The sequence below is a fragment of the Cricetulus griseus genome, chromosome 2, assembly GCF_003668045.3.
Source record: "Cricetulus griseus strain 17A/GY chromosome 2, alternate assembly CriGri-PICRH-1.0, whole genome shotgun sequence".
NCBI lineage: Eukaryota > Metazoa > Chordata > Mammalia > Rodentia > Cricetidae > Cricetulus > Cricetulus griseus.
In genome coordinates this window covers 377,484,678-377,508,427 of record NC_048595.1, presented here as the reverse complement: position 1 = coordinate 377,508,427, position 23,750 = coordinate 377,484,678, and the positions used below count along the sequence as shown (strand labels likewise).

At 51.0% G+C, this 23,750-nt stretch overlaps 1 protein-coding gene across 1 annotated transcript in view; it reads right to left on the bottom strand.

The window, feature by feature from the left end:
* The window catches only part of LOC100769169 (voltage-dependent T-type calcium channel subunit alpha-1I), a 102,201-nt gene that overhangs the window by 53,632 nt on the left and 24,819 nt on the right, over positions 1-23,750 (bottom strand). Inside the window, exons 4-5 of the mRNA XM_027404045.1 lie at positions 12,176-12,273; positions 706-865 (exon numbers count right to left, since the gene is read on the bottom strand). Of these exons, the coding sequence (XP_027259846.1) occupies positions 706-865; positions 12,176-12,273 (258 nt within the window). The remainder of the gene's footprint in view (positions 1-705; positions 866-12,175; positions 12,274-23,750) is intronic.

The window sequence follows — 23,750 nt, the reverse complement described above, 5'->3', positions numbered from 1 at the left end:
GGAACTTTCTCTTCTTCCAGTGTCCATACCTCCCTCCCTCTTCCTCTCCAGCCTTCCCAAATTGACCATTCTTACTTTGTTGGCCTGATTCTCAGTTAGCAAATGAGTTAGCAAGAGGCAGGTTGGAGTCAGCAGGAACAGGGCAGGTTGGGGATGGGGATAGATAGTTTTTTTATCACCTTGACACAAGCTAGGGTCTTCTGAGAAGAGGGAATCTTAAAGAGAAAATGCTTCCATTGGATTGACCTGTCGGCAAATCTGTAGGGCGTTTTCTATTGATGATTAATGTGGAGTACTCAGTTCACTGTGGACATTACCACTCCTGGGAAGGTGGTCCTGGGTGCTATAAGAAAGCTGTCTGATCAAGCCCTGGGGAACACCAGTTAGCAGCACCCCTCATTGACTCTACATCAGCTCCTGCATGAGGTTCCTGCCCTACTTGAGTTTCTGCCCTGAATTCTCTGAATGATGGACTATGAGCTGTAAGATGAAATAAACCCTTTCCTCCCCAAGGTGCTTCTGCTCCCAGTGTTTTATCAAAGCAATAGAAAGTCTAATTAAGATGGGGTAAGGAGTCTTCTCTCTTCTCTGAGGAGGCAGCTTTCTGTCACTCTGTCTCTATCTATCTCTTTCTCTTCTCTTTCCTTGTTCCTTTACCTTCCCCAATAAACCTTCCACATAAAAAAGATGAGGTAGGGAACTCACATGGTGAAGTTCTCCTCCAGGAAGCAGCGGTTCCGCAGCAAGCCTGCCCAGAGCTGCACGCCAATGATGCCGAAGATGAAGAAGACAAAGAAACAGAGCAGGAGCACATTTCCCAGCATGGGCAGTGTGTCGAGCAGTAGGTTCACCAGGATCCGCATGCCTGAGAGAAGAATGGCAGAAAAGGTGGCATCAGAAAAGCAAAAGGAGCAGGTCAAAAAGCTGAGGGGTGGCTGGAGGAGAGATGCCAAGAAAATGGCTCTGGGCCCTGATGCACTTCCATAAGATCATGAGTGAAGGATCAGACCTTTACGGAAGCTTTTTTTTAGGTGACAAGTGTTCTGGGGACGTACACAGATAGGCTGTCCTTCATCCTTCATAGTGATGCACAAGGCTGGCAATGTTATCTGTTTTATACAGGAGATTCAAAGAACTGACTGGAGTCCCACAGCGGAGAAGCAGAAAGATGTGAGTTTAAACCATTGCCTGATAGTGAGTCTAACCCTTTTCCTATGACCAATCCTTTTACCCCTGCTGCTTGCTCTTCTTGAAACACCCAACAAACACCTATTCATCTGCCACAGACATCCCTGTGACATCTCATGCTGTGGAGCTGTCCAGATGTTTTCTCACCCAAGCCATCATTGCCCTGCTCCAGGAAATCTCAGCAGCTTCTAGTCTAGGCTGCTTTGTACAGTTACAGTTTGCATGTTACACAATCCTAAGAGGTCTTATTTGCAATAACATCTAACCCTAATGACTATTTATCTGTTTACCTTCCTGTTCTGTTTACTGGGCTGTATGTTCCTGGGGACAGGGTCTATGTCTGAGTCACCTCAATATTCCCAGAAGCCATCAGGGCCTAACCCAGAAGATAGGCTTCATCAATGTTTGTTGGATGACTGCTTGTGAACAAGACTAGAAAAGAGTGGAAGGTTGGAGAGGGGAGGAGTGAAGAATGATGACAAGTAGGAGAGTTGGTCCTGTTGGATTTTGATGTATCCCAGTGTGATGCTGAGTGGTTATTAATGAGGATAATTATCATGGATTTGCATCACGAATTCAGCATGGAGTGATTTCCAATCAATAATTAATGTCCACCCCCATCTTCCCTCCTCACAAAACTAGGTCAGCGTCCACTCAAGAAAAGCAATGGGGCTCCCTGGTAGACTGCGTCATCCAGCAGGGCCAAGGCTCAGCACCCCACTGTTTTATATCCTCCCCCCAACATGGGAAAAAGGGTATACACTGGGGGAGAAAAGGAAACAAAACAGGTCCCCACATGCTCTCCAAAATGGACCAAAGGACTTAAGTTAGCCAACTGCAGGCCTTTCTGGGACTGCAACCATTCATTCATGTATGCATGCTTGCATGCATACATCAAGCAGTAGATTGCCAGCACAATGCTGAGAATTCCCCTCAGAGCTCACAGCCCAGCAGCAGGGGCCAGGGACAACAGTGTTGAGCAAAAGGACCACTTCCAAGGATGCATTTGTAGGGAGGATGAGGTGGAGCTGGGCCCTACAGGATGTGAAGAATCTGACAGAGGGGTTGAAGGGAAGTGTAGCCTGTGAGTACACATAGCTGCCTGGAGAAAGGTCAGGGGTGACTGTAGAAGGGTCTAAGGAGTTGCAGGGAAGTTGTGTAGATGACTAGTCAAAGGCCTGTGTCACTGTCACCAGCAGATCTCTGAGCAGGCACAGCCCTTGAGTGCCTCTGGGCTCTGCGAAGTACAGTCCTGGAGACCACACAGAGGGAGTGGCGGATGGAGAGAAACCTGGACCAGAACGACCCTGAGGAAGCTGCAGGCTCCTCTCACTCTGCACACCCACCCTCGACTCACTAACTAGCACTGAGCCAGCCTGACTACTCTTGGCTGCTCCTGGCTACTCCCAAGGGTGGCCTTTGTTGCTCAATTAATTACATTTCCCTTGTTCTCCAGGATATTGAAATTCTGAGCTGCCAGTTACTTTTCCTGAACAGTAGCCCTTTCCCTGTTTCCCCTGCCCAGGGGCTCAGCTCCTCTCACAGGGTTCCCTAGGGCCTGGGGAGTCTTGGGGCCACAGAGGCAAGGTGTAATTAGGTAATTAGGAATTTAGCACAAATTGAATTTATCCATGACTGCTCAGGGAATTGGGACCACAGGATTAGGAGTCAGGCAAGGCCCTGAGGAGCCTGGCTAAGCCTTCTTTTACATACTTGGTGTAGGAAGTAGCCAAGACCGGTAGGACACTGATGGTCTTCCTCCAATGCCCTGATGCCAGTCACATGAGAAAGAAGAGGTGGGAAGAAGCAAAAAAGAAAGGCATAGACAAAGCAGTAGAAAGAAATGAAGACAGAGAGGGGGGACATGGGTAAGAAGACTCGGGAGAGAGGGACAGAGGGAAGGGTAGATACATGGGAGATAGAGCCATCTTCAGACTTCTCTCTCTACATGCTCTTGTTCCTCCTCCAAGCAGCCTTCCTGGGTTCTCACCATACCCAGTCAAAAAAGTACCCATCCTCTAGTTCCGCTGCCCCCATCACATTTTCCCTCTCTTAGTCTGGGCTTATTTTGGGTGTAGTCAGCCTGGGTTAGAAGCCCAGTGGCCCTTGATGGAAACAGGCTGTCAGTGGTCCCAAGAGTGTAGCTAAGGACCTGTTCCCCAGCCAATAAGAGACAGAGGACACAGGACATCTGATATAGACACATTCCTGGTGGCACCCAGCACAGACCAGATGAAGTGGTCTTAGTCCCAAATTGGTAGCAAGTCATACTCCTCTGGGACCACAATGGTTGTCGTAGCCTTATTTATAGGCAGGCAGTACCCATGTATGCACGTGTATTTGACTCAAGAGCTTATGTACACACACACACACACACACACACACACACACACATCTTCTTCTTCAACTCGGCCCATAGCCCATTCCAAATGGTCCTCTAAGGACAGCCCTGGGTCCACTCCCCGAAGCAGGCCTGGCTCATGCCACTGTAGACCCCAGCTTCCTGCTTCCCTCCTGGCCAGCACATACTCAGAGGGGCATCTTACTCCCTTGGTTCTCTCTGTCCTGGGGGTCTCCTCTTCTGGTCCCTGAGAATGGGCTAGTGTCTGACATGAGCCCATTCTTCCTCAGTCACAGCACTTGCTACCCTAAGCGACTTCCATAGGTTCAGGGCTACACTGCTCTGAATCTAGCTCTGGACCCAGGCAAGTCTGCCTGGATGCAAGGCACACACTCCCCAGTCCTGCCTGGGTCCTGCCCAGAGCAACAGCTCAGAAAATGAGCAACTGATGGTGGGGGGCTGGAGAGATGGCTCAGCAGTCAAAAGCACCGAGTGCTCTTCCAGAGGATGAGGTTTGATTCCCAGCACCCACACAACAGCTCACAATCATCTGTAACTCAAGTTCCAGGGGATCTGATACCCACTCCTGGCCTTTATAGGCATCTGGCACACACACACACACACAGTGCACAGACATACATGCAGGCAAAACACCCATACAGACAAAAATAAATGTTTAAAGAAAGATAGAGTGATAGGTAAATGGATGTTCCCCCCTCCACAGTTACTAACAAGAAACCTGCCACCACCATACATTGCTCTGAGCCCCAGGGATTCATCAGCTTAAATAAAAAAAAAATCAAACCAGATGAGGCCAGGTGTGGTAAGAATAGTTGTAATTCCTCTACTTTGGGTAGAAGAGGGGGAAGGATGGCCTCAAGTTAGAGGCCAGCTTGAGCTACAGAGGAAAACCCTGTCTCAAAAGTTAATTAACTAATTAATTAAATGAAATTAAAAGAGCTCCCTGCCCCATGAAGCACACTCATTCTCAAGCCTGATACATATGTAAATCTGTCCGTTTGTCCAGGGGCACTAACTGTGAAGATCTGTGAACCAGGAAAAGGGTGGGACTGCTAGTCAGGATCAGGGGGCTTCTGGGTATGAAATAGGGACCAGAAAAGCAAGATTACTCCGAGCAAAGTAGAAAAGGAAGCGAGGAGGCATGTCTGCACTGGCGAACTTCAGGCAGCAGGAGCAGACAAAGGTCTGGAGAACAGAGCAGGCCAGGGCAGAAGAGGTCCCCTGTGCCAATGCCCAGCGAGCGCCCCATTACATGAGCCCATATCTTTATATAGAGGACAGGCTCCTGGGTTCTGTGACCAGGAGGGCAATGGTGGCCACATAATGGCTGTGGTGGGACCCAAGAGGAATGGACTCCCTGTCCTCAGCCTCACAGTTGAGGTTGCCCCAGCCACTCTAAGCCTCCTTCATGGCTTGTCAGTACTTTGCCACTGGGCATCTAATCCCTCTGCCCCTGTGTGTTCTGCCTGTCCCTGCCTGGCCATTGCTTGCCCACCATTGTGATAAGCTAAAGGACAGCAGTGCCAGGAGTAGATGGCATAGAATGGTGTAAGGACACAGGGAGGATTCTGAAGATACTGGGAAGGTGGGACCAAGAGATGAGGCATAGGATGTGAGGGAAAGGAGGGAGTCAGGTACAGCTAGAAGGTTTGGGGTCATAGAGCAGCTATCAGTGGAGATGGGAATCTGGACATATGGAGTTTGGGGTGCTTCACTGTCCATCTTCACAGAGTGTGGGGTTCAGGAGAGAGGGGTCTGGTCCAGAGGTGTGACATGAGTAGCATCAGGCTGCATGGTCTAGATGGCATCTAAACTAGTGCCATGGTGGCAAATTCCAGGCAGGGAAAGGAATACAACAGCTCCACCCCAACCCTAAGAGATGGAGACCCCAGAGCAGACCCTCTGCGGCAAGAGAACCTGGGAGGTCCCTTGGAGGCCTTGGAGGAGATGGCAAGAGGGAGGTACACTTCCTAGCGGGCATCTCCTCTCCAGGCCCAAGGTGCTCCACAGACAGGAGCTGTCAAGTCAGATTAGCTTGGCCACTCTGCCAGGCCAGTTCAAGCAGAAATCACAGGACATGTGCCAGCCTCAGCCGGGGGCACAACCCATTGCCGGGGGGAGGGGGACGACAACAGAGAAAGAGGTGTGCCTCGGCTGTGGCCTGGCCCCCAAGGCTGCGTACTTTCTGATCTGGCCAGGTCGGCGGAGGGTACCAAACAGCCAGGAGAGGAAAGTGCTGAGCGCAAGGAGAAGCCATCTGCTGCCCTGCCATTGCCAAGCCAACTAATCAGAGGCACAACAGGGGCCGGAGAGGCCAGGCCAGGCAGCAGACTGTCGGACTGCCAGGGTCACAATTGCTGGCACCAGCCCAGCCTGGAAGGGGCCTGTAGGTTGAAGGCAGACACCAAATCACAGAGAACCCTGCCTTCTTCATCCCACAGGCCTTGAGACCCTTCCCCAGAGCAGTGTGTACCCACCCACAGTGTCTCAAACAACACTCATTCTTCCAAGGACCTGACACCCTCCTCTGAGAAGTCTCCTCATCTGAAGTGCCTTAGCCCTGACCCCTGGATCCTGGCCCACCACCTGGGGCTCAAGTGTCAGCCAATGATGAGGGGCTATGGACGAACCTTTGCTTTGACCCTACACCTAGCCCTGGGCCTGGCATAGTGGCCCCTGGCAATACTACTTCAGATGAGGATCAATCAAGAGGCCAATACACTGACCTACTCCTACAACCTGTGTCCTGTCAATATTTTCCAGATCCTCAACAAGACTTAGTATTTGACCCTGAACTGACTACTCTGACCTCACCCCCAGCATGTCCTACAATCCCTGGGTTCCCACCAGACAGCTGGCCAGATGTTCTCCACACTGCTCTTGAGAGAAGACAACAGCTCTTGGCAGTTAGGATACCTCATCTCACTCCCTCTCCCTCCCTCCCTCCTGCAGGCTGTAGGCTTTTATACCCCAAGAAGAGAGAGTCCATATGGACCAAGGACAGGAAGCCTTGGGATCCTGGATGTACCCAGAATTCCTCCTGCCTTCCCTCAAGCCCAAGGAACCACACACTCCAGAGAAAGCAACAAAATGCCTTTGTCAGTTCTGACCCACAGTTTCTCTTTCTCCCAGACCCTGTCCCAAATAAAACTCCCTCGGTCCTTCGAAGAAGGACACCTGGGTCTTCCTATCCCTTCTTAACATAACTGAACTGACAGTGATCCAGCTGGGACCCTATCTGGATAGGAAGGGCCAAAGCAGTCCTGGGTACCAGGGCAGGTACATACCCTGTACTTGCTACCGCCACACCTCAGTCAACAGAGAGCTCAGCACCCCAAATCTGAGTCTCCAATTCCCCAGCTGTAAAGTGGATGTCACACAATCCTAATAGCCTCTAACTTATTAGAAGATGGGATAACAGCCCTGTGAGACTGTGAGGGGCTCAGCCCAATGTTTGATAAACTCCAGTTGTTTGTTGGTAATCCCAGATGTAAGCCACCCCCTCCTGCTATGTTCCATTGTCTTTGAACCCTCCAACAAGTAAGTAGAGATAACTGTGCCAATTTCCATCCTGTCTTTTAGGCAAAATGGCGTAGTGTGCATGGAGAACTATATGAGGAAGTGAGTGATGAGTAGCATCTCCAATCTGGAATTGGAGACTCAGATTTGGGGTGCTGAGCTCTCTGTTGACTGAGGTGTGGCGGTAGCAAGTACAGGGTATGTACCTGCCCTGGTACCCAGGACTGCTTTGGCCCTTCCTATCCAGATAGGGTCCCAGCTGGATCACTGTCAGTTCAGTTATGTTAAGAAGGGATAGGAAGACCCAGGTGTCCTTCTTCGAAGGACCGAGGGAGTTTTATTTGGGACAGGTATAGAGAATGATGAGAGGTGAGCTCCTACCCCTCCCAACAGGCAGTTCCCTGAGCTGCCACAGCAGACCCAGGATGTCTCAGTAGCATGCTCTGTCCTGCAGGAATATCCGCCCACACCCTGAGACCTCTGAGTCCTGGATGGGCTCTTCTAAGACCAGGCCCTGCTAAGATGTCCCCAAGACCCCCTGGTCCTCACCACAGAACCTGTCCATCACTTCTCACACCTAACATTCTGTGGGAAGTTCTTCAAGCACACCATGTCATTTCAGTCACACAACAAGACAGAGACTAGAAATATTAACTCCACTTTCTAGTGGGAGGACTCAAAAACAGAGGGGACAGGGTTTGCTGAATCGAACCAGGGGCTGACAGTGCAGTAGAGAGACCTATAGCTGGGAGTCCCTGCAGAACTGTCGCTAATGATCCCACCCAGTCCACAGGTATCTTGAAGCACCTTCTTCATTCTGCTTAGACAGCCAAGCCAACCCAGGGTCCCTTGTGGGAAGGTAGGTTGTGACAGAGCCAGCAATTGTAAGCCCAAGTACAGCTCAGGACCCTGGAGGTTGTGCAGACACCCTTGCAACAGCCTAGCTTGGAGTGCAACACCTAGCTGCAGCATGAACCGACTCCATGCTCCATGGTGACTGCCCAAGTTTCTAACTGGAGGTAAAAAAAAAAAAAAAAAAAAAAAAAAAAAAAAAAAAAAAAATCTCTTTGAAAGGACTCAACCAATGGGGCTCATAGAAATGCTGTGGTTACTTGGCTGGTGCCAGGACACAGGCTTGCAGATAATCCAGGCCCACCATGAGAAGGCACAGAGAAAAGCAGTGACTAGTAAGAGGTTGCAGAGTAAAGAACCAGAGCTTCACCTCCTACCTCTCTCCTTAATCTTCTTCCATCTTCTGTCTCCTTCCCCTTATCCGTCAAAGGCGGGAACTGAGAATAGAACTGGAGGGGCGGGCTAAAGGGACAGATTTTGGGAAATTCTGTAATGAGAGCCCTGACTTCTGGGTCCCCTACCCACTTCATACAAACCTGAGAACCATAGGAGCTAATCCAGGTCTTCTGCTCTGTGTCAGCGGGAAAACCGAGGCCCACGTCACAGCAGAGTGGAGAACAGGACTTGCACTCTCTGACCCCCAGTTGAGTCTTTCTGGGTGATCATGTTGGGGCCCTTATCCTCCACTATGTTTTTCAAGGTTTTGGTAACCTCCCTCCCTCCCTGATTTCCCAATTAATCACTGATAATTTGACTGCACCGCGCTGGCTCTCCAGCTTGCCATCTAGTGGTGAAACACAGAGCTGCAGGCTACTGCTGAACACATCCCAAGGCAGACACAGCTAAGGAGCCCAGGCCCCTCTCAGGTCACTATTACCTGGTGACTCCTGGAGGAAGACAGGGCAGTCAGGCACAAAGAAGGCTTCCCTGCAGATTGAGAGGCTGAGTTGCTGGACTTCAGGGATCCCTGTTTTCTAACTCTCATGCACTCCTGGGGTTCATCTACTTAAAAAGGTGAGTTGAAGCCAGATGTGGTGGCACACACTTTTGGTCCTAGCTCTCAGGAGACAGAGGCTGGAAGATCTCTGTGAATTCAAGGACAGCCTGATCTACTAAGTTCCAGGACAGCCAGGACTATGTAGCGAGACCCTGTCTCAAAATAAAAACAAAAAGAAGGAAGAGGCAATGGTGGAAAAAGGAGAAGGAAGAGGAGAGGGGAGGAGGAGGAGGAGGAGGAGAGGAACAAAGAAGAGAGGGAACAAGGAGGAGCAGAAAGAGGAAGCAGAGAAAGAAGAGGTGGAGGAAAAGGGGGGGAGAAGTTGTTCATCCTAAGGTTATTTCCATGGAACATAGCTGCTTACTCAATCTGGAAGTATTTTGGATCCTAGGAGTTCATGCTCTCAGCATCTCCACAATGTTGGACTGAGAGAGGCACCTCTGAGAGAGGTGCCTGACAGCTGAAAGGGCACCTGAGTGTTCCCAAGGGGGCCATTAGCTGTTAGAAGGTCCTGTAGAAAGCCTTGGAGCCTCCCTTGGCTATCTGCACACAGAGCCTCAATAATTGGAACTTCCAGGAACACAGAGATGCTGGGCTTAAGACTGACCCCTGCCCTGCCCTTCTCCAGAGAATAGGCAAGCTTGGGACATGGAATAACCACCTCAATCCCAAGCCATTTAACAAGCTCTGTACACAGCCACCCAGGGTGGCCCAGGTTCCACATATGCTCCTATGAGAGACAGACATGCATACCCAGATACGTGCACACATATCACTCACATATGTGCACATGTGTTCTCCTGTGAATTCATATAGATTCTCCATATCCACACACAGATGTCCAGAAAACATCTAACCCTACATGTCTATCCTGTCCCTTTGGGCCTTCTTCCATTCCCTAACATTCTTTCGTATGGCTGCCCCATGCCTGTCAGATTCTAGGCCTGATAGAGGCCAGGTTGTGAGATCCTGTGCTAATGCCCTGTAGATGATACCTTGCCATATGCCCCTGGCATCCAAAGTGACCAGGCCTGTAGGCTCCATGACAGGAACACAGTTGTAGATGAAGGCAGCCACAACAGCCATCCCCAGGACAGAAATAGAAGCATTACAGGTGAGGCCAGGAGAGAGGGGCCCCTGCTCCATGCTTTCAATGCTGTGTCCCTCCCTTTGTGGTTCAAAGATAATGCCCATAATGACCCTCCAACCTAGGATGGGCTCATGAGTACCTCCTCCCTCCCTCTGCCCTGCCCAGCCTTAGCCATCACTTCCTAATCACTGGAGCAGCTTCAGTGGCCATCTCACTCCACACTCCTGCCAGGGCCACGTCTGAAACACTCTCCTGTTGACCTCTCTTGGCTGCTCCAGCCTCAGCCCCACTCTCTGATCTTTATCTGGTCCCTGAAGCAGCCAGTACCTGGGATCCTCAACAGTCAGAGGCTAGTTAGTGGCTTCTAGGCTCTGGCCATGTCCCACTCCCCTTTGCCCTACTGGTCTTTCCCACTGCCAGCTAATCCCCAGGTTTCATGGGTCTCAGCCCAGACCTGTATCCCCACCCTGTATCCTGAGCTTGGATGGGCCCAAGCACTGTCTATGACTTAGCAGCGCAGAAGGACAGATAGACATGCTTATTGAACATGTGCATCTCACATGTGTTTGAGGGTTTCCTCCCATGCTTCTAGGCACTGAAGGGTTGAGACCCACCATGTGGTGGGCTGAGGAGGGAAAGCGCTTGCCTCACAAGCATGAGGACCAGAGTTCTAATCCCCAGGATCCATGTAAAGGTCAGGTTATCCCAGCAGGCTGCCTGTAATTCTAGCCCTTGGAGCTAGAGCAAACTGGCTAGCCACCATAGCTGCATCACTGAGCTCTGGGTTCAATTAAGAAACTGTGCCTCACTCTCTCTTTCTCTCTTCTCTTTTCCCTTCCCTTACTCCCCTACCTTCCCCGAAATAAACCTTTCACATAAAAAAGGAAGAAACTGTGTCTCAAGGAATAAGTAGAAAGTGATCAAGGAAGATTTTTTAACATCAGCCTCAGACCTCCATGCATGCAGGCATATACAGACACACACGTGCAAATGCACATACACACATGCACACTAAGCACACATGCACGAGAGAAAGGAAAGAAAGAACAGTTCCTGGCCTTCCCAAACAGATCTGAAAGTCCTAAGCCTGTGTCCTCCTCCTTCCCTTCCCTACCTCTTCCCACTCCTAACACAGGGCAGTGGAGGAGGCACCCTACATCTGCTACTTGCTGGCAGTGCATCCTTGAGGAGGGAACCATGTCTTCAAGGCTGTTTCATCATCCCCCAAATAAGAATAACCCAGATCCCTCCCTAGGTGATTGTAAGGCTCAAAACATCAAAGGGATACAGACTAGGCAATTCAGAGCAGACCCCAGGGCTTGTGGATTCAAGGCAACCTCTCAACTTAAGCTAGGTATGGAATGGGGATGGACAGGTATATAAGTGGATAGGTGGGGAGATGGATAGATGGATGGATAACTAGGTGGATAGGTGGAAAGTGGGGTAAATGGGTAGATAGGTGTGTCGGTGTGCTGATAGATAGATAGATGATAGATAGATAGATAGATAGATAGATAGATAGATAGCCAGAGAAGTGGGGAAATGTATGAGTGCATGGGTAGTGGATAGATACAGATGAGTAGATATGTGAGTGGATGGATGGATGGACGGACGGACAGACAAGTGGGCAGATGGCTGGGTGTATTATAAAAGTATGCATGTATAGACAGATGAGTGAACGTAGTAATTAGATAGATAGGGTGAGGGGGTAGGTGTTTGGGGTGGCAAATGGATGCATGCATGAACAGGTGAGTAGAAGGATGGATGGATGGATGGATGGATGGATGGATGGATGGATGGATGGATGGATGGAAAGGTGGCTGGGAAAATGAGGGGATAGTACTATGGGGAAGTAGGCGACAGACTCAAGTTCTAAGCCTGCCATGACTGGCTTCACAGTGAAGCACTAAGCTTATTCTCCCTCATCACCCCAGAACAGTCAGACTTCTCAAGTGCTGGAACCCAAGTTATCTGAGGACTCAGGCATCAAGACCCCCGCCCTAGCACTCCTGGGCACCACATGCTGGCCCGTGAGTTCAATAGGAGCAAAGTGGTCCAGCACATGAGCATAGATCTGGCCCAGGAAGGAACTGGTCTGTCTTCTGGGAGTAAATAAATGGGCCAAGCTGGGCAGGCAGTGACTGGTGGGTAGGGAGGTCCAACTCACTGGGTACACGGTTGATGGCTTTGAGGGGCCTCAGGACACGCACAGTGCGGATGGCTGACAGGTTGATGTTCTGAAGGTCCAGAGAGTATTCAACCATCCTATGAAGAAAAGAGAGAATGAGAGACAGTATAGAAAATACTCAGGACCAGGTCCTAGGCTGGGACCACCCAACCACCCACACTCCCTAGAAGAGTGAGGGAAGGGACCAAGATCCAGCTGTGATGGGTCCCAGTCTCTTCTGTAAGCAGGGTTAGCAGCAGCAAGACTGCCTGTCACAGGGACTCTGCAGATAAAGTCAGGAGTGCAAGCAGAAGGAACAGAGACCGGTCCCTACTATAGAGCCAGCCCCATGTCAAGTGGCTCCTGCCTTCTAGACCCTATCCACCCGATCCATGACCTATGTCAGTTCTGCTTCTAGAACTTCTCTTCCAGTGTGGATGCTTGGCCATCAGATTAAACCAGAGAACTGAAGGACCTCAGGCTGGCACCACATGGAAATTGGGTGTCACTGATGCATCAGTAATAGCTTTACAGAGCCACCACCAGAGATAGGGTCCTAAGAGGGGCCCACCAAGCCAGGGGCCAAAGCCCCAGTAGGGAAGCAAGAGGGTAAAAGAGATGATGTTAAGGGCTTGGGTCACCTTTGATGAGTCTAGAGCCAAACATCACATATCTCTGCCCCACGTCTCACCAGCCTGGGCATCTTGTGCCACATCTCCAAGACATGGCAGGTATTCTGTATCCTTAGAGTGCTAACTAAGTAGCCCTGGATAGCTCAACTGCACTTCGGGCTCACAAACACTCCCCAGCCAGCCAAGACCTTTACTCAGGTGTCTCTTCAGCCTGGAGGAACCATGCCCACATCTGTGATGAAATCACACTTGTGCTAGCATATCTTCTGTACACAGTGCTGGAGCCCTAGAAGCTTCTCCACACTGAGTCCAGAGCACGTTAGACCAATGTCAATACTACGGACCCAAGATGTCTCAAACCCAGCCCTGCTGGGCAGAGTGACTAAAACAAAGAGACAGCTTTAGAGCTTCATACTCTAAGGTCCTCTCTTCAGCCTCACCCCACACCCTACTCCTCATTCCACTCGCCCTGCAATGCTTTTCTGGAAGTTGCCTCTTCCAAGGAGCCTTCCCAGATCTCATACAGAGCAGATCTTGAAGACCCATGCAATGGTCTGCACGTCAGTCAGATGTCACCTGCTGAGGTGCCACTGTCCTCTCCCTCACTGAAAGATCCCCTCAACAGCTGACCTCAGGTGTCACTGAGTAGAGCCTCCCCCATCCCACCCATGGCTGCCAGCTCCATATGTCACCAGTGTGGGTGGGAAATGAAGGCTTTCCTACACACCCAATAAACCTGTCCAACTGTTGTGAGCCGCCGCCCCCTCCTGTCGCTTGAGGAGTAATTGAGCGAAAGCTGCCTCACCTGAGATGCCCCAGTCCATCCCCCACTCTCGTCCATACCTAACACTCTGGCAGACTCCACTCAGTATGCACAAGCCCCACACGTGCACACCTGAGCTTGCTCATCCACTCACACGCTTACTTGTGGACACCCTCAAACACACACACACTCCCACTTTAGCCTAAATTCAGATAGGGGTGACCTCAAAAGAAAGTGACAGAGATTAGAATCAGGGACAAAGATTTGAGGAGGGGATGGGAGAAGGGAGAAGAGGGAAAGGCGCAGGGCAGCAACCAGCATGGGGGTTGAGACTGAGGCCTGGCTATGGGGGAAGACAAGAGGGGCCCTAAGCCGGCAGTAGGGAGGGAGTAGGCCGAGTGAGGATTCCATGCGTGGGTGAGCCAAACTGTCATTTTCATATTGTGTAGAAAGCTCTCCCGGCAGCTGGGGGATGCTTATGACGGAGGCACTGTGGGGGCGGCACATGCTGGCACACACACACACACACACACACACACACACACACACACACACACACTTGGGTGTTCACCCTGGCATGGTTTTGCTCTGGCACAGGCATGCACAGAAACACACACATACCCTGGGCATGGGGAGCCACCCTGCAGCATTCACCCACTCCATAGACCCTCTCCTGCTGACCTAGGTTCTCTGGATCTGGTCATAAGGGAGGTTCAGTGTACATTCTACTTGGGGGTGTGGGAAAACGGGTTCCCATGGACTGTGCCCAAAACCCTAAGGTGGCACACCTGCCCAGCGCAGGACAGAGGGAACAAGGAGCCATTCCCACCCCCATCAAAAAAACAAAAACAACAAAAGAACCGATGCAGGCTTGAGAGGTTGAGGTAGACAGAAAAGCAGGGGCTGTTGGAGGGCTGTGTCTGGGCCCTATCCTGCTGACTCCTTATATTCCTCTGCTTGTACACACACACACACACACACACACACACACACACACACACACACACACACACACGAGTGCAGCCGCTATTCTGAACCTGCCTCTGTCGTCCTTGGAGAGAGCCCTGCTCTAGAGCAACCTCAGCAAGGGACTTCCCAGGACACCTCCCCCTTCCTATCCTGACCCCAGGCCCCAAATGGACACATGTTCCACTGTCTCCCCTCCAGAGCCCCCAGGTCCACAGCCTGGATGATCAGCACCGAGCAAAGCACAGGGCCTGGGATACGGCTGCCCTGAGAGGTTCAGCATCTTGGCGAGAAACTGCTCTCTTACATTGCCTTCCACAACCAGGGAGAAGAGGCAGGCTCCCTGGATGCTGGACGGCATGTGGGCTGAAGCTGGTTCTCACCAAGGCCCACGATTACCCAGTTAGTAAACAACAGTGGCTGAACACCTCCTCACAGTGGGAAGTTGATCGGAATCACAGGCTCAGACTCAGACTCAGCAACTACACTCTGGCTCCCTAGAAGAGCCAGAGCAACCACAGGCCAGAAGTACATTAGAATCTCAGATGGAACAGACTTAGACATTGCACTAGCCCAGCCTCTTTCCTCCACCCTGAACCTGATCTTACAGGTCTTGAGATAGGAACACACCCTCTACAGTGAGCTGCAAAATTTCCTCAGACCCCATCAGTGCATCCCTCAGGCCCTGACCACAGCCTTCAAGGCCTCCACAGTCTGGACTTGCCCCTCATCCCTGCTCCTACCTTCAGCGACCCTAGGGGCCAAGCGAGGCTCACAGGGCACCTTAGGCAACACCCACACACACACTCTGTGGCACAGAGCCCTCCCTCCTTTCTCCCTTCTTCTATGAAGGCTCACCTGGCTCCTCACCAAGTACAAAATTCACCATCACCCCCTGTCTTGAGTCCTCACGGTCCACACTTCCTGGCTGGGATGGACTCCCCTCTTCTGAGCTGAGGTCTCAGGCTGCTCATTTACTCATGAATTATCCAGCAAACATGGAAATGGAGGAAAAACGAATAGCGAGGGCAGACTGTTCAGGGCAGTCCAGCTATGACCCCATCCAGGAGCCCCAAGGTAACAGAGATATCTGGGTGCTGGGGTAGCAAGGCTGGGCTGCAGCACAGAGGCCAAGAGCTTGTCTGGCATGTGCGAAGCTATGGGTTCTATTCCCAGTGTGGGGTACGGGGAGATGGGCCAACAGCAGTGGCACCTGCAGCATCCCACACACATGTTGTGGCACCAGGCGTGCCTGTCTTCCCGTCTCTGACCTTCATGCCAGCTTCACCTGCTGCCCACACTCTGGAGACACTCGGGAAACCAACCTATCATGAGTAACACCACCCACTCTGTGTCCAAGGCCACCTGCAATGACAAAAGCCATCCCCCTCCTCCTGTCACCATGAAAGTGGTCTCTGGGCCCCCATCCTCGCTCCTAACAAGGTGAAAACGAAGCTGCTGAGTGGGTGACTTCCCTCAGGCCCCAAGTAAGACATCACTTTCAAGAGTGAGAAATTAATTCCTAATTACACAGTTACTTTATCACACAGTTTCGGTGCTAAAAAGACTTTAAGAAAAAAAGTCAACAACTCCCCTCCCCTCCTGCCAGCTCCCAAGCACCTAATTGGGCAAAGCAATTTTGCTTTAAAACACTTCCACCCTGGAACCACTCCAGGAGAAGAGGGACTGTCCTCCCTGAGTAGCTGGGCTGGGTGGGGGCCAGGTGAGAAGAAGGCACATAGGGTGAGGAGGGCTCCTCGGGGCGTCTTCTACTATTCCTGATAAAGAGCCCCTTCCTGTAACTCCTGGCTCCAGGGAGAGGCTCAGATTGCTCAGATGGAGACATGTCTCCCTGGCTTCGTCACTGTCACGGGAGCAGAATGGGCATGCAGCCCCAGGTTGTCCTTGAGGTAATCCAGTCCTCAAGCTGGACCAACTGAGAGGAGATGCCCCTTCCTGAATATGTAGCCTAGAAACTGGAGGCACTGAGGACCACTTTGCCTCAGTGTGGCTGAGGATTGCACCAACACGGAAGGCTGAGGAAGAGCTGCAGGGGCTGGGTCCTGGCCTGGAGCAGCTCTGCCCTCCATTCTGCCTAGTTTCCCCCCTTGAGGCTTGAGGGATAAGGAGCCTGGAAGCCTTGGGTTTCTGCCACCTGCCACTGAGTCCTGGCAGGCTGGGAAGGACTTCCTGAGCACTCGGTAGTCACCAAGTAGACACATACATCCCAGGTAAACTCTCCCGAGGTTGATTACTGCACCTATTATCTGCAGAAGAAGCTGGGGCCCAGAGAACGCCCAAAGGACACAGGTCCTTCCAGGTGTAGAAGAACCTGCCCCTACCCCATCTAATTACCAGCTCCGCCCCTCGACTGGCCCAGTGACCACAACACATAATAGAAAGTGAGATGACCAGCATCCTTGGAGGCAGTGTGGTCCAGTGGTCAGAGCAGTTATTTGGTTCTGGTCCCAGCTCACTCTCAGAACACCCAGTGACCTTGAATGAGACATTCAATGGAACCAGATTCTAACACAGATTCGGAGCTTGGAACAGAGCCCGGCATGAGGAAGGGACAGTAAGTATGAGCCATCATGAGTTTCCTGAGCTTCTTCAGCTCACCCTTGTCCACAAGTCACAAGGTAACCTGGAGGAAAAAGTCACATAACCCAGGTAGGAAGATCCAGGAAGGCCAGGCCATAATTTTGGAAGCCCTCTGGCTTCATCCCCAGCACTGCCCACCACCAACTGTACTCCAATGCCTGGAAACAACACTCCAGCTCTCAGAGTGCTCCAGACCACTTTGGTCCAGTCTTTGCATCTAAAGAGCCCTTTCTGGATTTCCCAGGCTCACCACCAAGCTGATCTGAGTGCTCCCACCTTGTGAACCACTGTTGCTTACTCTGCATGCCTCAGGGTCCCAGCCAGGTCCCCATGACTGAGCCCATGCAGGCTCCCTCTGAGAGCTTGTCAAATAAGTGGCTTGAAGAACAAGATGAAAAAAGGAGCCTTTGGAGCTACGGAGAAGTAACATGAAATACCTGGGGTGCATCTTTCTAAGAAACATCCCATCCATGGCTGGCGTCTATGTTTGCTTCCTCAATTTCTGGGAGGCTTTCTTAAGATGTGGTAGAAGATGGGGTCCATGGCAGGGAAGGTATGATGCTGGGGATGGTGGCTCATCGGTCAGGAGGCAGTTGAAGGTGACTCAGCCTGTGTCACTTGACAACTAGACCATCAGCTTGGGACACTGGCCTGACACCCAGCATACAGTAGGGGTTTTGGTGGAGTATGTACAGCAAAAGGGAGAAGCAAAGGATGGAGACACCATGAAAATAACATTGTGACTCTTGACACAGGCCAGTCCCTTAAGTCATGGTGATTTCACCCATTGCTCTGGTTAGTTTATATCCATTCCAAAGTCACATATTAAAATTCTAGTGCCCAAAAGCATGGAATGAGGAGGTGAGGTTCTTGGGGGTATTTCAGGGTAAAACTGGTGCCCTTATAGACTAAACCAAAGAGAACTATCCACCCCTAGCTCCCAGCACCCAGGCAGCCTCTAGCGTTTCCAGCATGCCTATACTGAGATACCCACAGTTCCTCACACAAAGTCTCCAAGTCCAGGAGGCTGGAGGTGGTTAAGCCCACTTGACTACTGAGGACAGTGAATATGACTGAGTGAACCTCAGATCATAGTTTGGGGTGGGGGGGTTCTGCATGAGGAAGGACACCCACAAAGTCTTAGGGGTGGGCTACAAAGACAGATCCCAGGAAGGTGGGAACCTACATGGCTCTGAGAACTCATTGATCAAGGAACTCAAGACTCTGCCACTGCTGGCCTGCATTCAGCACTCTGCTACCCTCGTCTTTGCTGGGGTCACGAGATAAATGCATGGTGCTCAGGTAAAATATGTGTGCTGTTTGTTTTGTTTTATAGACAGCCTTCCTTTATGGCTCAAACTCTCTGTGACTTTTCTATCTCAGCCTCACAAGTGCTGAGTTTATAGACATAAGCTGAGCCCCATGCTCCACTCAATAATGTCTGATTGTTTTGTTTTGCCTGTGTCTTTGTATAGTGTGCATTCGTGTTCCCATGTGTACATGTGAAAGCCTGAGTCTGACATTGGGAGTCTTCCTTGATTGCTCTCCACCCTTACTCATTGAAGCAAGTTCTCTTGATTGAACCCAAAGCTCACCAATATGAATAGTCCAGTCAGGGATTCCCTGTCTTGGCCTTCAGAGCTTTGGAATTACAATTAAGCTGCCATGCTCTCCTGGCTTTTAAGAGAGTCCTAGAGTTCCAAGTTCTAATCACCATGCTTGTGGGGGGAGCACATTATACACTGAGCTATCCCCAATGCATGACTCTTGTATGCCCCCTTTTGCAATGTCTGCCTCCCTTGAGTGAGATCAGGCTAGTCTTGACACTACCCAGGGTGGACTATGCTCCTGGGAAGTGGGAGACGGACATTGTAAGCTCTGCCACAGGCCAGAGGAAACAAACATACCTCACAGATTCCTGAATGCCAGTGAGACTTCCCAAGTCCTTGGGGACAGGCCAATGGGACTAACTTGACTTCTGAAAAGGTTATACTCCCTCATACCTGGAGTGAGTGTGGACTCTAGCACAGCCATATCTGAGCAATCCCAAATCCCCTGTATAGGGTGGTGACCTGGGGCAGGCTACCAACTTCTATGAGCCTCCATTTCTTCATCTGCAAAACAACCTGAACCTCTTGAGATACTGAGGCTGAGGACATGGTGGTAGATGTAAAAGATCCCAACTATCAGCAAGCCATCCATGAGCCAGCACCTGTTGCCCAAGCTTCTAGATGCACTGCAAGGAACCCAGAGCCAAGGATTCCCCATCCCTCCTCCTGGGATAGCCTCCTTGTTCTCAAGCCATGAGGCATGGATGGAGCTGACACCTACCAAGACTGGCTCAGGATTGAACACAGAGCCCACTCTAGCCAATCATAGCCAAGAAGGCTCAATTCTGGGCTTCAATGGCTAAGCAAAAAAGGCAAGATGAGTAACTGTGAGGAACTCCCAATGCTATCCTGCACAGATCCGCAAACTCCAGTAAGGCACGATAGTCCCAAAGAAGCAGCAGAGCTAAGAGATGGCTGCACAGACAAGGATATCTGTCCAGTTCCCAGAACCAGCCATAATGGAAAGCAAGGCTCTTCAGTAAAGGAGATGGAGAAACCCTTCACCATATGACTTTGAGGTTCCTGCCTGACTCACACCTGACCAGTATGCCTCACCAGGCAGATCTGAGGATCTCTGGCAACTCACCCATCCCCCATGGTGACTATCATCTTGTTTCTATGGAAACAGGCCCACACAGTGACCATCACCTATTCCAACCAGCCCTGTATGCAAATGAAACCAACATTTACACTCAGATTCTGTCTGGAACCTTCCCAGGTCCAATCACAGATCCTCACCCCACTCTTCAGCACCTCACCCAACAGACCAGAAAGCAATGCAGCATGCAGCCTCAGGAGCCATGTCCTTGACCCAAGGCCAGGCTCTGGGGACCTATAAAGTCCAAAGTAAAGTGGTCAGTGACATGGCCCTCAGGACCTCTTGAGCCTCTTGGCAACTATGGGACTTCCCTGAGCCACACATAACACAAACATGGCCACATGGGAGAAAGGCTCCATGGGCTTCTGACTACTGACTACAGCTGGGCCCACCGGCAGGCACTGGCCTCCGTGGCACTTGTATAATTGGTACCAACTTTAGATTCTTTGGCAGGGCACAGACCCTGCCCAGCCAGCCCAAGCACAGCTATGGAAGTGACAGCCAAGGGCCATAGCTTTAGTGAGGACACTGCCCACCTGATATGAACCTTCTCCAATCTGACTCAACCCCACAGAACAGCTCTTAGTTGGCTAAGTCCAGTTCAAAGACATTTTCTGATTCCCTTGCCTCCCTGTAGCTAAGAGTAGCCATGAGATTTGGCTCTGGCCAAGAGCACTAGAAAAGGAAGGGATTTGGTAAAGAAAACATTGTTTTTTGACCCAAGTAAACAGGCATGGCTGGCATAGCCATCTTTCCACTCTTCCATATGTCCTTTAGACATCCATAGCTCCAGCCACTGCCTTGTGATCATGAGATCATGAGGACGTTAGCTCCTACATGGCAACTCTTTCATCAGTAACCAGAACTGGGAATCATGACCCCACCCCCCATGGCTTTCTATGGAGGTCACAAGAGCCAGCTAGCTTCTCTGACAGCAGCCACAGACCACCACAGCTGGACCCCTGGGTCCTGCCATGCCTGATAGGCTCACATCCCTGGAGTGGGGCCCAAGAGGTTGCCCCATGACTCTGCTGCTCTCTGAAGCACAGAGAAAGATGGAAGGTTGTGTTTGAAGGTTGAGAAGATCGCCCATCCCAAGTGCTGTGTGACTATCCTTCTTCAACAGGGCTGCACCCAGAAAGCCTCTACCCAGCAGGGATGTGGGCTTCTTCATAGCCTGTAGTTAGAATTTCCCTCCCCCTTGGTCTTTCCTGGCCTGGCAGAGAAGTAGAGAGTGGCTGGATAGTCAGGTGACGGTCTTGTCCATGAAGGAGTATAAACAGTCAACACGCCCAGGTGGGATAAACCTCAGTTTGTTATTGGGACCTTAGGAGAAGGGAGACATTGCTTGCATCTCTTCTGGGAAGGAATTTTAGCAACACACACCCTCATCCCTCAGTCAACAGCTCTTTTCTGCATGGAGGCTCTCCCTGTGATGTCACAGTCCTCAGTTTTCAAGGGCTTTCAGATTCAAAGTGCTGACACTTACCCCTAGATTCATCCACCAAAAAGTCCACAGCCCCACCTGGGCCCCTGTTCCCCCAAGCACCAGCTTTGAAATTCCCGTGGAAGCTTTTAACTTTTAACAGAGGTGTCTCATTCCCCCTTGCTGCTGGCAGTGGTCACTTCATAAAGGCTGGGCATGGAGGAGGAGATGGGATTCAGCATGATGCAAGAAGGGACTATACAGGTGAAGAATATCTCAAGTTCAATACAGTAACTGAATATTTCATGACCTCCTAATGGACAGGCAGGAGAGAGCAGCTTAAGTGAAAGATGGTAGAGTGGCTCAGTCATACCTGGAGAGCAATGGTGACTGCCTGCTCTGTCACAGGCTAGGGAAGAAGAATAGCAGGGCTCTCAGACCAGGCTGAGCAAGAAGAGGAAGTGACAGGAGAACAAACAGCTGGATCCCCTCTGCAATGAAAGCACCTGCCACAGGGCCAAGTTTGCTGTTTGAGTTTCAAAGTCACCTGCTATTAATCCCAAGGTGAAGGAGACCCAGCTTGGAGGGCCATGAGATAAGCTACCAGAGCCTACATTCTGGGACGGTACAGCCTCTCCCATCTGCCCCAAAGCCATTGTCGTTGGAGGCTACGATCCTGTCTTCCAGGAAAGAATAGAGACTGCTCCATGCGAGTCCAGCAAGTAGAGCTTCTGAGAACACTGTCCTCGAACAAGCAGTGGGGGCGGGGGGAGGTCTGGGACGTTTCATCCTGAAGGGAAAATGAAGCCACCTCTAGACTTCTGGAGGACTGCAGAGTCGGTACATAAACCCGTCCCTGTGGCCTCAGCTCCCCCCAAAAAAACCCGTGTGAGGCCCCAGACCTGTCTCCTCGCCTCATCATCTCTCAGCTCCACATGTTGCAGAATAATGAGCCTTCCACCTCAGAGTCCATTGTCTTTTCTCTGGGGAACAGTTCCCATGCCCCAGCTCTATGTCTTGAGGACAGCCCTAGCCCCTGGGGGATACTGGTCCCACATCCTTGTGTCACTCTGGTCCTTCTAGGCAGTATTGTGGAACCATTTAGAATCCGTCTGTGATGTATGCTTCCCATCTCTTTTCTGCACTCTGAGCCCCATGCCATCAGGAAGAGCATTTGTCTCCCTTATCTTGTGTCCCCGCTTTCCCAGTATGTAACAGTTCCTCAATAAATGCTGACTTGGGAATGATTGGTACTAACAGGTGGGAGCCACAGAAAGACAAACTTTAGCTCAGTGAAAGAACTTTCTAGCCCTTTATTATGTTCCAGTTTGAGACTTGCTGCCTTGCATGATAGTGAGCTCCCTGCAGGGGCAGCATACAAATGGGGCCTCTGATCTCAATTCAGCTCCACTGAGTTGGAGATGAACGCCTGTGACCTCTAAGGAACCTTGCAACTCAGAGGTTCTGTGTCACCCTCTGTGTCTTAGAAGAAGCAGCCAGTAATTTGAGGAAGGGGTGGGACGGGAAGGGAGAAAATATCCTCGGGGTGTCAGGCCTGTTACTCTGGAAACAGAAGAACGTTTATAGTACTGGTGGGACTTTGGTGGGGAGGATGGGCAGCCCTGGGGGTGGTAAGAACCAGGGGTGGGGGTGGGAAGGGTGAAGCCGGGCTCTGGAGTACCAGCTATGCCCATCACCCTGCCCTCTCTACACACACCATTCCTAGGACAGTGAAGACCATGGAGACAAGGGTAGGCCTGTTTCCACATCTAGTTCAGGGGTAGACCTGCGGGTGTTCGTGACTCTGGGAGAAAGTCACCCATAAAGCTAATGGATGGGTTGCATCACCAGTGGGCCACAATGAGGGTGACAGTTCGGGGCTCCCCCCACCCACCCAGTTCATACAGTAAGACTGTGAAAATATGCTTTACATACCAGCCCCATGCCAGCCTTTCCTGATGCTAAGGGTGGCAGCCAGAAGATCCTACCTCCCAACTTGTCCCAAGAATCAGAAAGATATCAACCAAAGCCCTTCACAGGATACTGGGTGCTGAGGCTGGTGGTCCTCTCCCTGCTCAGCTTAGAGATCCTGATATGCCAGCACACTGGAGCAGAACAAGATACAGAGCTGAGCTTGAGGTCTAACCAGCAGGGGTGGGGGAGTTTTGAGATGGGAAGGGCAGACCCAGCCAAAGAAAAACATTCCAGAGACAAGAGTTAGGAAAAGCTGCCCAATGTGCCACACACCTTCAGTCTCAGCACTGGGAAGTTGGAGGCAGACCATCTCTGAGAATCCAAAGCCAGTCTAGTCTACATAATGAGGTCCAGACCAGCCAGGGCTGCACAGTGAGGCCCTGTTAGCATGAACTAACAGATGTACCTGACAATTTTTCAGAATCTAGTGGACAATATCTTTGACTTACTCTTTCCCATTAATTAAAATGTGTAGAGATGCTGGGAAATTGCAAGCTGATTTGT